We start from the raw sequence: 15,549 nt of genomic DNA, 5'->3' as shown, positions 1-15,549 counted from the left end.
TTTTTTTCTTTAATGCGCATTTCTTTCTTGCCATGCAGTGTTAGAAATAGCATATCTCAGGAGGAGATTTAGACTAAGTGGTATTTGTAGCTTCAATAAGTAAAGCAGTGGCAGCAGGTTTTATTCTCCTTTACACTGATGCTAGACCCATTTTCTGTAATGTATGAAACTACCAAGCATGGGAATCCATCGCCAGAATATACACAGTTTAAAACACACTGCTGTATGTCTTAGCTCACCAGATACTCACTGTACCAAGGATGTGTGCAAGCCTCAAAATTCTTGAGACATTACAGATTTTGAGTATCTGTGTTTCTTAGCTTTGATAGAGCTAGGCTTGTTTGCTGACAGTGTTTTCTGATTCCTTATTTTCTTTTCCAAGGGCAAGTTTCTTCTTACATGGAATTCTCATTTTTGACAGCATTAAAAATTGGTGTCCTATTAATGACTATTGTTCTTGGTATTGTTTTAGATTCCTTGTTTATTTTGTAAGCTGCCAGACTGCTAGAAAAAAAGGATGGTGATATTTATTCACAGTGGTAATAACTGGCTTAGGTTTAATGTTCTCCACCTTTAAGATGAGTGATTGATGTTACACTATGTAAAGAGAGATCATTCAGCGTTGCTTGGTTTCTTTATTTTGGTAAAAACAAACTGGTTTCTTCCCTTTAAATGTCAGTGAGGCTATAGAGTATTCTGGTCACAATCTGAGTGTGTAGTAGAAGTCTTTGCTAGTTCTAGAGATGTGATCATTCCTTCAAAACGAGAATTGATTTTGCTTTGTTCAAGCTAGACTTCACTGTAGAATGCACATTTTACTGTTTGGCTCAAATATATATTTATATTCAATATTGATCTTCATTACACAGTCTGCTCGGGATCTTTCTGACTTTTTATATTGTGTAATTGCCTACTCTAATTAGGTTGTAATAAAAGATTATGATAGAAAATAGTTTGTGAATTGTTTCCAAATAAGTAATTTCCCTCTACAGTTTTCTTTGATTATAAATTTGAGCTTGACTGGACTTCTATCAGAAATTCCATCTTTCTGCCTCACAGTTTAACAGATTTACTTCTGTGTACCAGTAAGTGCTTGAGGAATTAAAATCACTATATCAGTGTTTCTGGCTACAGAACTATGATGACTCTGTTTCTTTCTTGACCATGTAATTTATAGCTATAGAACTTTGCAATCAGCTCTTATGCTGTCTGAACTGAAAGGAAGATTAACCTTTTTCTTCTGCCTGTAAAATAGACATTGGATAAAACCTTAACTCACTGATGACTTGTTCTGTCATGCATTGTAATTTAAGTATTACCTGAACTCCCATTACACTGTTTTTATAAGTTTTATGGCTTATGGCTGATAAACTCTGTTCATGAGGAGCTTTAAAAAGCAAGCCAAAATAGTTACTTCAACAAACCTATCTTTTTGTAATCCTCTTGTGATATACAAAATGATCCAAAATGTGAAATTGCTAGCAATGTCATTCCTTAAGGGAAGTTTAGAAGTGAATTTTTTTGCTATTGTTTAGGAAATCATCAAACTACTTGGGGGTGTTTTTCACTGACAATATAACCCATCTTCCATTGACTTCAAAATTACATTATGAAGTAATTATAGTATTCGTCTCACAAATGTGAACAGTTATTAAGCAGATTAAAAAGAATCAAAACTATCAATATTTTTACTTTTTATGCAATTCTGCATTATTCTTGAAACTTGGAAGGCTGTGGATATTTGCTTACTCATGGTAGTTGGATGGGAAGAAATTAATCTAGCAATTTTTTTCTTTTTTTAAAGCAGATACATAGTCTGTAGATTATTAAAATTTACTTGCGAGTCAGTAAGATGATGTATTTTTAATTATTCTCTCACTAACTGTATTTTAGCCAGTATCAGAAAATTAGAATATGCCAAGCAGGTAGCTTTCTCTAAAAGACTATAAAATACTACATATTTATGTATTTGCATGATCTGTCTTTCAGCTCACAGTGGGAGCGTTTGCAGCATGATGGTGGAGAGGCTGGGCAATTGAAAGGTATGAAGCACAGTAACTGTGTAGGGGCTTGTAATGTGAAATGTGCTTTTGGTTTGACTTGGTCATTGTCATCTGAGAACACGTAGATGAAACCACACAGACAAAACTGCCTGCTAATATTCAGTTACAATTCAGGGTAATCATGGTTCTTTGAGAAGGTGTTCTACAAAGGAATATTTTTCCCCTATCATAAATATTGGGAGTAAACTTTCCTAATATCCTTTGCAGATAAAGCAGTCTTCTTTACATCAGTATTTCCTATGTCAGAATGGTTGAGGAGTGGCCTGAACCCTGATAGTCAAACCTCTGTGTTGCCAGCTGGTAGAATTGTCCAAATGGGGAGAAAAGAATGTTATACCTGGTGTATTGCACTGAATTAGCACATTCCTAAACAAAACACCTATCCTGCGTCCAGATTTCTTGCAAAGAGAAATGTCAGAAGTGCAAGTGTTCTCCATGTTCTTTCCTTGGACAAGTAGAGCTTTGTTGGTTTTATACTTTAGATAGGCTGGAAAGTCGAATCTCAATATATTTTTCAGCCTTCATTTACAATTTAGGAAAGAATACTGAAATACTTTCCTAGTGATGTCAGTTGGTCATGGTATTTTGACCAGTTTGTATTTAGGGAACTTTTTTTTTATATTATTTGTCATGACAATTCCTTGAGATAAATGCAATCATCAGACTGTTTCCTATGTTTGGTTTATGATTGGTGAATTTTCAATATTTTTGACCAAAAGAGTTTGGTTCAAAGTGTTCTTATTAAACTCTCTCCCGGATGATCATGAACTGTTTTGCATCTGACGACCCTGTAAAGGGAGACTTAATTTTAAATGTATTTTCATAAGTTTATGTAGTAGGAAAAAATGTCATATTTTTAAAACAGCATTTGATAGCAACATGCTTAAGAAGTCGTTCTAATAAATAAAATTCTAGCCCTAATAAAGGTGTAAATCATCAAATAGTTCACTGTGTGCTGCAGTACTGGCTGACCAGAAGAATGGAGAAAAAACATGTTTTTGCATTAAACTAAATTGTCTGTCTGCAGGATTTTATTTGGTGTTGCATTTTATAAATAGCATGCAGTGCAAGAGAATCTCTTAATTATAATGAACTGCTGTTCTTTTATGCTTACATGAGAGGAAATCATTACTAGCAGTCATCTAGGATGCTTTTCCCTATACTGTGGACCTCAAATCATAACTTTTAAACATGTTTAATTCTTTGATCTTTATTTGCTGATATTTGTGGATTAAAGCATAAGGGTACAGGTGCTTCACAGAACAAGAAACTGTTGAAGTAAAAACTGTAAGCAAAGAGGGCATGAGAGAGACCCTTTAAAGGTTTCTGTAATTAGCCAGCTGATGAAGGGTGGTTTGATGATCCTATTCTTACGCATAAGCATGTAAAACAAGAATAGAGGACTGTAAGGGTAAAAATTACAAAGTAAAAGTACTTTTGAGTTCCTCTCAAAAAGAGGGGAAGCAAATATTCACTAGACTGTAGTTCTTGTGGGTTTTAATATGTGTATTTAATCTTAATTAAGTATACATGTATACAAGGAGGCAGAGTCAACTGGATGAAGTTTAAAATTTTTAAAGCATTTTCTGTAGGAAGTAGAACAGTGGCTAAAAATAATTGATCACAGATGCAGGGAAGTTTAATTTGAAGTTTGTGGATGTTCAGGTTGGGTTTTGGTTAACTCCTGAACTGTTTGTTTATTTTATAGGACTTTCTGCACATACCCATGTGGAACTTCCTTATTACTCAAAATTTCTTCTAATAGCTGCCTACCTTGCCTCCTACAATCCTGTTAGGACAGATAAAAGATTTTTTCTTAAGGTAACAAAATGAATTTCTTAGTGCTGTTAATTGGATTCGTGCATACTGAATTTCATGGTTTAAAACTCTTCAGCTATTTTTTTGAGTTCTGTTTGTGTGTGCTTTATTTGATTTGATGAGCAACTTTTCTGTAGATCCCATACTATCTTTTTCTTCTTTCTTTTCCTCCTGTGAGCCAAGTTGTGGTCATACTGTAGGCAAGTGCTGTGGTGCCATTGATGGTAGTTGTTGTTGTATGTCTCTTCCTGACCAGGATCTTCAAGCTCCTCAAGCCTGCCTCATTGCTTCATTTTGAGTTATTTGACAAAATGTAGGTGGGAAGGCAGATATCAGAAAAGTGATCAGGCAGTTGGGCTTTCTATAGCTTTAACAGCTATTACAGTGTGTATTGATGTATGCATGTGTGTATAGTATGGCATTCGTGATGGATGGGTGTAAGCAATTAAAGAAAATGGGAGCAAGACAAATTTGTAAAAATATTACTCCCTCTTAAAAAAAAATCATAGATACACATTTTGAGAAGTTACTGCAGTTTCTAGTGATGAAATGTTAGTACATTTTCAGTTTAAACTCTGGTATGATCTTACTGAAAGCTATAGGTGTTTCACCCTTCTATTTAGTCCCTTCCTGAGTGAAGAGTTACTTTTTGTAAGTGTAGATAGACAAATTTTCTTTATGGGCAAACCTTGTCCTTTGCACTTGGAGCATTTTTTTTGTTAGAGATTTTTTTGCTGAAGAAATGTTTCTACACAGAAATGGGAAAGCATGCAAGAGTCAAGTCTGTAGAGCATGTTACCAAAATGTGCCACATCTTCCTTGCGTTCACTGAACAACCTTTTCAACTTTCCTTTCTCCTTTTGTAGTACCTCTGGGTAAGTTTCCACTCTTGAGTATGAACTGTATTAAACTTCTGTACAATAAACATGAATTTCTAAGGTTTTTGAAGCAGGAGTCAGGAAGGTATTTCTATCATTGCTATCAGGTATTTTTTTCCAAGACCTCATGAAGCAGAAGTCACCATTTTTCCTGCGAGTCATATGGTATCAGTTAGCCCTTCGTCAGATCTAAATTTGAACTTCAGAAATAGCTGCATCTCAAAGCCCAACAAAACCAACACTTTTGAGAGGGTTTCCAGCTGAGTATTTTTTTGAGTCATGTGAACAGTAGAAATAGAATATGATTTTTATCAGGTTTGTAATGAGATTACAGAAAAGTATCTTCTGGAGTGATTTTACTGAGGACTAAAAGAAACAAAAGGAATGCAAACAAAAGAATGCTTATTGAGTTGCTCATCTGCACTACTCAATAGATGCTAGCCTATACTACAGCTAAAAGTAAAGTCACAGTCTGGGGCAGCCTGGAATGCTAAGAGCCTGACAGAGCAGGGAAGTGATAACTGGCACCACTGCTATTGGTTATGTGAAAATTCAAGAGCTTTGTAGTAGATGGAGAGAAAAATATGAAGCTGGTTTGGAAGTCTTTAAAACAAGAAAGACTAGGAATATGTATATAGGAAGTCTTTATAGAAAACTTTTCAATTAAAAGCTAATTGAAAATTAACTCTGAATTTCATGAGATTTTGTGCTTGAACAGAAATAGGATACCATAGATACCATATGGAGATCCCAGCATAACCTGTAAAATGCAGGAATGCAGTTTGTTGTGATTTATCTAAAGCATGCCGTGTAACCTCAGGCTGGATCACTTTCCCCTCTGAAAGGTCATGCTTATCACTGCAGTCAGTTTTAAAAATGCATTATAAAATGATTACTTTGCTCTCTCTAATTGTGTTTGATATGTATTAGCTGAATTAGCTGTTTTCTTAAATCAGGCAAATCATGTGAAGTGAACTTAAGCCCTGACTACTATGTAGCGCTTCAGAAGTCAGTCAAGAAAAGACACATTTATTAAGATAATTGTGACAGGGCTGAGTATAGAGGAACACAAATACTAAGTACAAGATTTAAAGTAAAGTAATTATTTTTTCATTGAAGTGCCTGAGTTATTTTTTCCCTGATTCATTGAGCTTATTTATAAGGTATATTAATAAGGTATACTTCTCAGGGCTGTGGAAGAAGGAAAAACTCATCAGTTGATATTTTGAGACATAGCACTTAACTATGTTTAAAAATTATTACACCTCTTCACTCATTTTACATCACTTACACCTCATCCTTCATGCCTCTTTTGGATTTTTTGTTTCTTTTTTAACCCACTCCTTTGTAACATTGTTTACTGTACTTCTGCCCTTGTCTTGCCCTCACATTTTTAGTTGAGATCCAAGAGCACTTGACTATTTTCTTTCAGTAGTCCTTCCCGTGTTAAGGCAACTATAAAAATGTGCAGCTTCTAATTATGTTGCATTTCTTCAACACTCGCCCCTATCCCTTTACCCTCTCCTCTTCCTTCCTTTTGTCATTTATCTCAAGAACCTTGAACTAACTTTGTATTGTATTGATTAAATTCCTGGTTGTCATTCTGCCAACTTTTGTACCATCCAAATTCTAAAACAGGGTCGATAAAAGGTGAAAATTCTGGTGGATTTTATATATGGATATGTTTTAAAAGTTATGATAGTCATCATCTGTCTTTTTTATTAGATTATTGATGATATGAGGAGGATGGTAGCATGAAGTAATATTATAAACCATTTTTTACTACTTCATCTGTTCCTGAATAGATTAAAAAAAAACAACTTATGCATATCACCAAAAAATATTAGCATGTTGTGTTTTGGCTTTGCACCACTTGGGACAAGGTGAAGCGAGAAGCTAGGCAAGTGTAATTTTAGGGCTTATAGTAAGAATGATTCATAGTGACATCAAAGGCAAATACTGGAAGTGTAGTAAAGAAGTAGATCTAGAGTAACATACTACCATTTGTAGTGTATACATTCTTTTTGAGTATTTTAATTACCTTTGCTCTTGTCTGTTGCTTGCAGCATCATGGGAAAATTAAAAAGACCAACTTCATGAAGAAGCATGAGAAGGTATGTATTTTATCCTTCTAGGCTGAGCTTGGCAGCAAGTATTTTCTTTCCACTGTGCTTATGGGATTGTTTTACATTTTGTGTCATTGATTACTGTAGAAACATGAGAATTGCAGAAATAACAATTTTTGGTGCACTTGTTTTGTATGCTACCAATTTCTGTGAGATACAGAAATTTTTATTTCATTTAAACTATGGCATAACATTTTCTCTTATAGCCATATTTTTGTGTACAGCAAAGTGTGTTTAATAAAGCTAGTTAAAGGACATCATAAGTGAAGTTGCCAAATATCAGCATTTCTCTCAAAATTAATTTTATATTCTTTAAAGAATTTTTATGCAATGATTTCTATAATGAGGGAAATTGAAATATAGGGATAAACAATTACAAATGTTGTATATAAATAGCCTAATTTGCTTCAGTTAGTGTGACCATCCATGTCAATATACCTTTGCCCAGAGAAGCTTGTCTGAAGACTGATTTACAGATCAGATTCACCTAATTCTAGTGGGTGCCTGCATCTAAAACAGTTTATAGCCCCTGCAGAGTCAGTCAATGCAGTTGTTGGAGTGTAGGGTGTGATTTGGCTCTTACTGAAGTAGGTTCTATGTTCAGGCAGATGAATTGCACCACAAAGCGTATTGATTAGATTTCTCCTGGCTATATTTGGAACCAAGGAAACTGGTTTGCCTGTCCATTCCTGCTTGGCAGGAAGCTGACATTAGATGAAATAAATCCTTCCTTAAAAGTTTAGGTATAGCAAGACTAAAAGTCTATTTTGTGATTCTTAACTGTGTCAGTCCTGAGGCTGTGGGGTTCTTTTAACTGGAAAAAGTGAATCTTGTGAATTAGGGGAAGAAACTGACTTACCATTCTATTAATTGCCCTGTTGCTCATAAAAGGAGAATATGTTTGGTTTCTTTGCATGGTTGACCTGGAACTACGCTTTTCCAGTGACAAGTGAGAGATCTTCTGGTGAATCTGTTCTTGCAGGTGAAACTTTATCAGGTGTCAGTCTGTCAGAAGATCAAATGTGTTGGTGTTGTTTTTATTGGAAAAGAGTTTATCTTGTATATCTGCTTTAGCTTCAGTCTAGGATTTACAGCTTGTGGCTGAACATGCTGCATTCATAGAGCAATCAGAGAAGTTTGGAAATGCTTTCTGTAGTATAAAAAAAGGAAGAGGTATCATTCAGTCTTCAAGTACATGCTATAAAGGTTGAAAATTCAGTCACTTGTGGTTAAGGAGTTTGTTATTTTTGTGCAGATCAGTTTGGGTTAAGCTTTTGCTCTTTAAAGAACTCTTGGGGTTCTCATTCTTGTTTGTGAAAAGTTTGGAATGTGAATACATAGCTTGCAGTTGTGGGATGGTGAAAGGCTTTGGCCAGCTAAAAAGAGGGAACATGAAACTGGCACTACAGCTAAAAAGCACTCATAGTGGCAACTGGGGAAAAAGTTTTTTTTGAACAATGAACGTATTGCCTTGGTGGATGGGTGATAGAGGGCATACAGAGTTGATTTGACGGCTATAAAACGTTTTGACCAGGTTTTCTGACTGTGGAAGATACTGGAAGACTGACTCTTTCTGAGAGACATTGAGTCACTTGCATTTTTATAAATACTATTCTACTTTATCTCTTTACAGAAGATATGTAAAATTCTAATTCCTAACCATGTTATGTTGGAAAGAATTTCTAATCTATTATTATTCTTCCAAGAAGTTATTCTTTCCTTCTTCTAATTTTCTAGAATTAAGCATTTCTTTTAAGTAACTTGTAAGCAGATTTCTGTCTAAATAGAGAACAAGAAATTTCTGAAGTAACTGTGTATACAGAGCTTCAGAGATTACTCCATGCTAATTGCATTTGCTAACTGCTTGGAATGCACTGGTTTTAATTAGTCTGTTTGACGGTAAAGAATATGCTTTACAGAACTGCACGTGTAGAAGCAGAAGGGCAGGTGATTGTACAGTTCATAACTTAAACCACAACTGCATTATGACTGAAGATGCCGTGCTAAAATCTTGGCTATGTGTTTCCATGATTTTTCACACTGCATGCTTTGCTAGCCAAGAGGTAGCTTTGAGGACACCGCCTGGATTTGAAAAGTTAAAACGTGTATTGGAAATAACTCTTGGTTTTGCTGAAGAAATGCGTGGTTGTGTTTTACTGATGGCTAATACCACAGAGGTCCTGGTGGTATATTTGAGATGTTCTCTCCCAGAAGCATTTTGAAGCAAACTTTCCCTTGAAAACCCTCTTTCATCTTGGTTGCTCTGCTGGTAAGAATAAATCAATGTACAATACAAAAAAGGCAGCTGGATGTCAAAGTAGAGAGAATTAAATGCGAACTTAAAATAAAACAAGTATTTTCCTTGTAAGAACTTTTGGAAGTGTGGGTCATAAATCTCTGTAGCCCTAACTATGCTGCCTGAGTTGGAATACTGCCCAGTTCTGCCTTGTAAATTGTACATCTCCTTTTTGCAGAATTGGTTATTTTGAAAATACTTAGCATTGAACAATCAAGACTTTGTATTTCTTTGAATTCAAGCGAATGCAATGTTACTACATACAATCATCCCTTATGCCTAAAATGGCCATCAGTGTCAGCAGAGGTGTGAGGTGTGCACGATGCAGAAGAGTTCTGTACATGCGAGGTTGAGCATATCTGCTGTGTCTGATGACACAGTTGCCCTTAGCTGGGCTGGTAGCTCATTGTACAGCAGGTCTTACCAGCCAAGAAGCTGACCTTGGGCTCAGCCATCTGAACTCTTATTTTAACCAGCTGAACCTGGAGGAGGCATGTGCACTGTGAGCGTTATACTCTGCACTCTTTGCCTTGCCTCTGGGATACTCTGTCCAGTTTTGTCCTCCTCTTTTGGAAGAAATCTTGAAGCTTCCCTACCAACACAAGTCATTCTGTGGTTCTTTGGTTGCCATAAAACGTAGCCTTTCCTCTTTATTCCTTAGATTTGGCAAGGTTATTAGACAACCCAAGTAAATGTATAAATCTACTGACAGGAAATTTGGCATAAGATCCTCTGTTACAGCTCAGAAATGTTCCTGTTTGCTGTGCAGTTTGAGTACTTGCCATATTAAATAGATCTTTCTTTCTATATCTTGATCAATAAACATGTATTGACTGTTCTCCATAACGTGTAAGTAGGCTGTATGAAAGACTACGGTGAATCATAGTGCCTCCCTTTTGGCCATAGAGGCCAAAAGAATAAGAATAACATTGTGTAATACTCCAGGGAATTAAGAAGTGGATTAAAAAGTGTTGTTTCTGTTGCAGACCAGCAATCACCTGCTTGGGCCAAAGCCATTTCCCCTGGACAGATTGTTAGCAATACTGTATAGTATTGTGGACAACAGAGTTGCTCCAACTGCAAATATATTTTCGCAGGTTAGTGTGTATTTACTTTTTAATTTGTTTTTTAGTGTCTGGAATTCACCAAGTTTTAAATGTTTTTTGTAAGTCAGAATTCTAATTAAATGAAATGAAAAAACATCCACAGCAGGTAATTTAAATCAAAGGTTCAGAGTAATACTTATCTATGTTACTAGCTGTGAATCCTGTACTTTATCTGTGCAATGGAATGAAATCTGCTAATAGATAACTTTTACCTGATCCTGGTCTGTGGTCTGTACTAATCAGTTCCTTGGTTTCTCACTGCAATCTGTAAGCCTGTTTTCATTTCAGGTTAGGTATATAAAAGTTCACTGTCCCATGGGCAAAATTAATCACAATGTAACACACATTGCTACAAAAATGTAATAGTGAAGAAGAAGCCGAGGGAATAAGGTACTTAGAGGTGAACAGTTTTTCCTGTGGTACATGTACCTACTGTTTTCCATTTGGACAAAATTTAAGTCTTGCAGAGAAGAGTGAGTATCCCATTTCACTAGATGGCAGCATCGCTGTAGAAGTGAGTGGAATTAAGTAAATCCAGTGTTTTCTCAACACCTCTGGGTTTGCCAAGTGTGTATTGGCCAATGCTGTATAAGTAAAGATGATTTTCTACACTCGGTTTGATTCTTGGATAACATTTCCACCTTAGAAATTCTCAATTTCTTCTTTCCAGTTGTAATTAGCTTACTGAAATTTTCCACTTTTCCTTGTTAGCTATCAAATTTAACCAAGTAATATTTCAATTTATTGTCTGCATTCATGTAAAGTTCTAGGAACATATGTGTTTATTTTTTAGGATGTTAGCTTTGTTTTCTCTTATTTTTGGCTATCAAAAGCATTTTGGTATACACTAGATATGAATGTATTATATAAAGGTACTTTACAGTATGTTTTCAAAATTAGTGTAGCTGCATATTTAACAGGCATTCCAGGTAAGAGAACAAATGTCATTATTCCAATATACAGTTAAGTAGTACTGAAGCCACAGTTTGTACATATTACAGTTCCACCTTAGGCTAAATTACAGAATGAACAAGTTCAATGAAATGCTTTGTTCTGATTTAGAGTTTGCACTAGGTGGCAGTGTTATCAAAGAATAGTTCTAATTCTTTATTTTCTGAATATCTGGAGATTAAGCTATACAAATATAAAAAAATTGTATATAATCTCAACCAGGTTAGGACAAAGCATGTGAAATTAAATATGTTTATACAAAAATTAAATTTTATAAATTATTTAAGAGTATTTTTAGCTATAAAGCAATTTTTACATTAAATCTTAATTAAAAATATTGAAGTGTCCACTGCAAAGTAATAAAAAATGCAACAGAATTTAAAATAGGTTAGGAAAGTAGTTTAAACTAGGCATAATATTTAATTGCTTTTCTTTCTTGAATAGTTTTAAACAATTTGCATTTCAATGATTTTTGGTTGTTCTGTAAATATAATTTTCAAAGTAAATATTTAGGAGCTGGCTTATCCTTATCAGTATTGTTACATTTTACTTTTAGATAAAAAAAGTCTTAAATTTTTTATTTGTGTGATCAGCATGGAAATAATAATAAAAAAATTATAGAGAAGTTTAAAATGTTTATGTCAAATATTTGGCTTCTTAACTGATTAATGATTAATCTTATGCTCTTTAATTTGTAAACTCAAAGGCTGTACATGAACCAAATGCATATTAATTCTCCCCATGTGCTCTCAGAAAATAGCATGCCTTAGCTTTAAAGTTGGTCAACAATCACAGTCAAGATTCAAGAAGGACTAGCAGCTGCTTGAAGATATGTCACTTGCTGATTTCGTGGTATTTCTTACTGCTTGTTATTTTTTTGTGTAGTTTCTATTCATGTGAAAATTTTGGTTATTAGCTTTTCAAAAGTGAAACTTCTATGCTAACGAGCAGCAAAATTTCATTTTTCCTCTTAATGGTAGGTTTTATTGAAATTGTTTAGTTTTTCTAAATAGATTTTCAACTTAAAATTTGAATCTTAATCTTTTGCCTTTAAATATTATACTCTTCAAAATGGTCTCATACTTTTTTTCAAACCAAGAGTTAGTATGCTTGTTCTACAAGTGTGATCTTTGCAACCAACACAAAACTAAACAGCTTCTGCTGTAATTTCTTGCTGTAATTAGGTTACAGGAGATCAAATTGGGCTCATTCATTTTTGGTTTTCCTCACTAACTAGTGCAAGAGAATAGCACAGGGGGGTGGGGGAAGCAAATTTCCACTTCTGCAAAAGAGAGTTTTTTAATTCCTCCCTTAAGAGTTGAAATTTCTCTTGGGTTTGTGCTCTTTTTAATCAAACTTCTCACACATCCAGTGAGGACCTTTTGAGACAAAGTTAATGTAAGGTTTAGAGGTTTTAATGATAGCATCTTCAACTCAGTACGTGTATGAATTGTTTGTATTTGTTTGAGATGTTTCTGGTGTTCATTTTTCTCCAGAAAATTCACTGGTTTTCTTACTGATTTGTTATAATACTGATTTTTTTTTAGCACATTGTGTATTACTATAACAGGTTACTGAATTTATTTGCTTATTTTTTAAACCAAGAAGATGGAGGTTGGAGCACTATTGATTTCTGGAGGCATTTGAAAGGACAAGTTCTTAAAATCTTTTTCTTCGGATACAATTTTTGTAATAATTTAACAGATTGAAGATGACACTGCAGTGACCAATGGGCAGTAGACTCTGTGCTGGGACAGAACTTGCACAGTTGATGGTCTCTTTGGATATATGGCTGAGCAAGGGTTTTAAAAGGTAAAACATGGAGAAAATGGTGAAAAGATGCAGGTGCGCTTTCACACAGTGCTGAAAACCATGTGACTCTGGGGTATGCAGTCTGCATCCTACAACAACAGAGAAGTCTTAGGGTTTCCTTACTTGATACACCAGGAGTATTATTTGTCCCCATGTGGACCCGCTGTAGGAAGTATTTATTGTGTCCAAGGGCAATTACAGCAGAATGGAGGGCTACAAAGAAACTTTGTATAGCTTCATGAAAACACTGCAAAATTCTGCAAAGGTTCCAACAGTCTATTCAGTCCTGGTTTGTATAAGAGTAGTATTTCATTTGAGGCTTCCCACAGAAAATAGACAGAAATACAAACATAATGCTCTTCATAAAAATATGCCTTAGTATAGGACATAAATGAATTTATGCACAAAGAATTGGGCAAGAATTATCAGCACAAATTTAATTTAAATGAGGTTATTTTACATTGAAGAGGATAAGGGCTGTTCATGTCACAATCAATGAGCAAGTAGATATTGTTGTTATGGATTACAAGCCAAAATAAACAAATGTTCTTTTCTTTACCAAAATCATTCAGTTATTGCTTCTTCAAGTCAATTCAGTTCTCCTGACCATTTTTCATTTTCTAGATATTTTAGCTTCTGCTTTCTTGTGAAATAGCTTTTCATAAAAAGGATTGATTAGATCTACTTGTAGTTTTTAGCTATGATGTTATCTAAGGTAAAATGGAACAAAGCCCTTTATCTTGCCTACTTTTGCATATTTTATTGTAGTACATCCCTGAATATTTGAAAAAACATCTGGGATAACTTCTCAGAGTATATAATAGCTGAAAATCACCAAATAATCAGTAACTTCGTTCTATTTACATTTTTACTCTAATGCACTAAAATTAGGCCATCCCAGGTTTGTTTTTAATGTTACTCTACATATTTGGCAAATAGTTGTATAGTTAGAATTTACTTCTGACTATACTGCATTTGCAATCAGAGATTTCTAGGAAGGGTGTTTATGAGTGTATGGAGACACATCAGGTATCTTACACATAGCCTGTATTTCATTTATTAGACATTTATTATCTCTTTGCTGGATCTAAGAAAACCATTTGAATTTTCTTAAGGGTATCAAAATTCATAGAACTGATTTAGTTATAAATGTGTAAGAATTTGGAAAGAAGGTTAAAAAATTAAAATTTTTCAGTCTTTCATAAAGATAAATACCATTGCAAATTGTCCAAAGAGTAAGAACTTTTCATCTGAAATTAAAATAAATGGAGATATGAGATTTTGAGTAGTCTGTTAAGTGCCAGTATGATATGGGTCTATGAGAAACACACAAACCACTGATGTACATAACATAGTTCCAGCTGGAGGGAGCCAGAGGAATGTAGTTTTCTGTAATTAAGAGAAGGAAAAAGTGCCCTTTCTTTTAATGTAGGAATTTGGAGGGATTTGTTTTCTTTTTTCTTGCCTTCTTGTCTGCCTTACATGATTAGAATAGGGAATATCTAATATTCTTTATGAAAACTAGAACAGTATGAAACAATTTACCTTCTAAATTTCTTTGTCCCTGTTGTGTTGGAAGCATGCTTTATGACTTCCTTTTTCAGACGATAATTTGATGTTTAAACTGCCCTTTATTTGTCAATGGACAACTATGGTAAAATTTCAATTGCAAGATTGGAAAGAAGTCTGGTTTTGTCATCTACTTACTTGATTTGTCTTACAGCTTATGTATGTCACAGCTTTTCTAGACACTAAATATCCACATCCTGATTATAGTTCTAACTGTTACTGCATTGTGCTAGGTTCCCTTGATGTAGCAATTTGATAAAGAGGAATTTGATTCTATGATTCTGTAGTTCTGTGATTCGATTCTGTGAATACTGTTAACAGTTTTTTTTCAAATGGAAAGCACTCTTAATCGCTTCTAAAAGATCAGATTGTATTAATGTTTAAAAATAAGATGTTTTTCATTCCACATTTGACAACTTGACAGAATTACTCATTTTTGCTAGATCAGCTGTATTGTGTTCCAGCTTTCCTTGCTGTTGCAGGGACTGCTTATAGGAACATTTGCATCTGATTTTAACACTATTATTTAAGACTAACAGAATACTCTCCATTTTAAAAGTGAGCAGTTGAGTGAATTTCTACAGAAAAAGGTCTGGTTTAAAATGTATATTGTTCTCCACTGTTCCCTGAGAGGCCTTATTATGAAGAGTAACCAAGATAAGAGGAACCATTTTTATTTTACAGTATGCAAGAAATACAGAGCATATTCTTGTACTGTCAGTGCAAGGTGTTATATGTCAGTAAGTAGATTAATTTTTAAATTTTTTTAAATAAGTGAAATACAGAAAAATGAAAGTTCCTGCTGATTCTGTTAAACCACATTTCTTTGCTTCCTTATTACTCTGAAATTCTACAAGTGTTGTGCTTATTATTTTTGTGGTTAAATGGGTAGAGTTATTGCTAAAATTTTACCTGAAATAATTGAGAAGT

At 34.4% G+C, this 15,549-nt stretch overlaps 1 protein-coding gene across 2 annotated transcripts in view; it reads left to right on the top strand.

Annotated features, from left to right (window-relative positions):
• Nucleotides 1-15,549, top strand: part of ORC5 (origin recognition complex subunit 5) — a 61,824-nt gene that overhangs the window by 15,290 nt on the left and 30,985 nt on the right. For both annotated transcript variants that reach the window (XM_072919488.1, XM_004186163.6), the window contains exons 10-13: nucleotides 1,990-2,042; nucleotides 3,772-3,884; nucleotides 6,826-6,873; nucleotides 10,168-10,278. In XM_072919488.1, the coding sequence (XP_072775589.1) occupies nucleotides 1,990-2,042; nucleotides 3,772-3,884; nucleotides 6,826-6,873; nucleotides 10,168-10,278 (325 nt within the window). The remainder of the gene's footprint in view (nucleotides 1-1,989; nucleotides 2,043-3,771; nucleotides 3,885-6,825; nucleotides 6,874-10,167; nucleotides 10,279-15,549) is intronic.

Source organism: Taeniopygia guttata, chromosome 1A, assembly GCF_048771995.1.
Source record: "Taeniopygia guttata chromosome 1A, bTaeGut7.mat, whole genome shotgun sequence".
NCBI lineage: Eukaryota > Metazoa > Chordata > Aves > Passeriformes > Estrildidae > Taeniopygia > Taeniopygia guttata.
The sequence above is the reverse complement of the archived record's forward strand: the minus strand, read 5'-3'. Positions and strand labels throughout refer to the sequence as shown.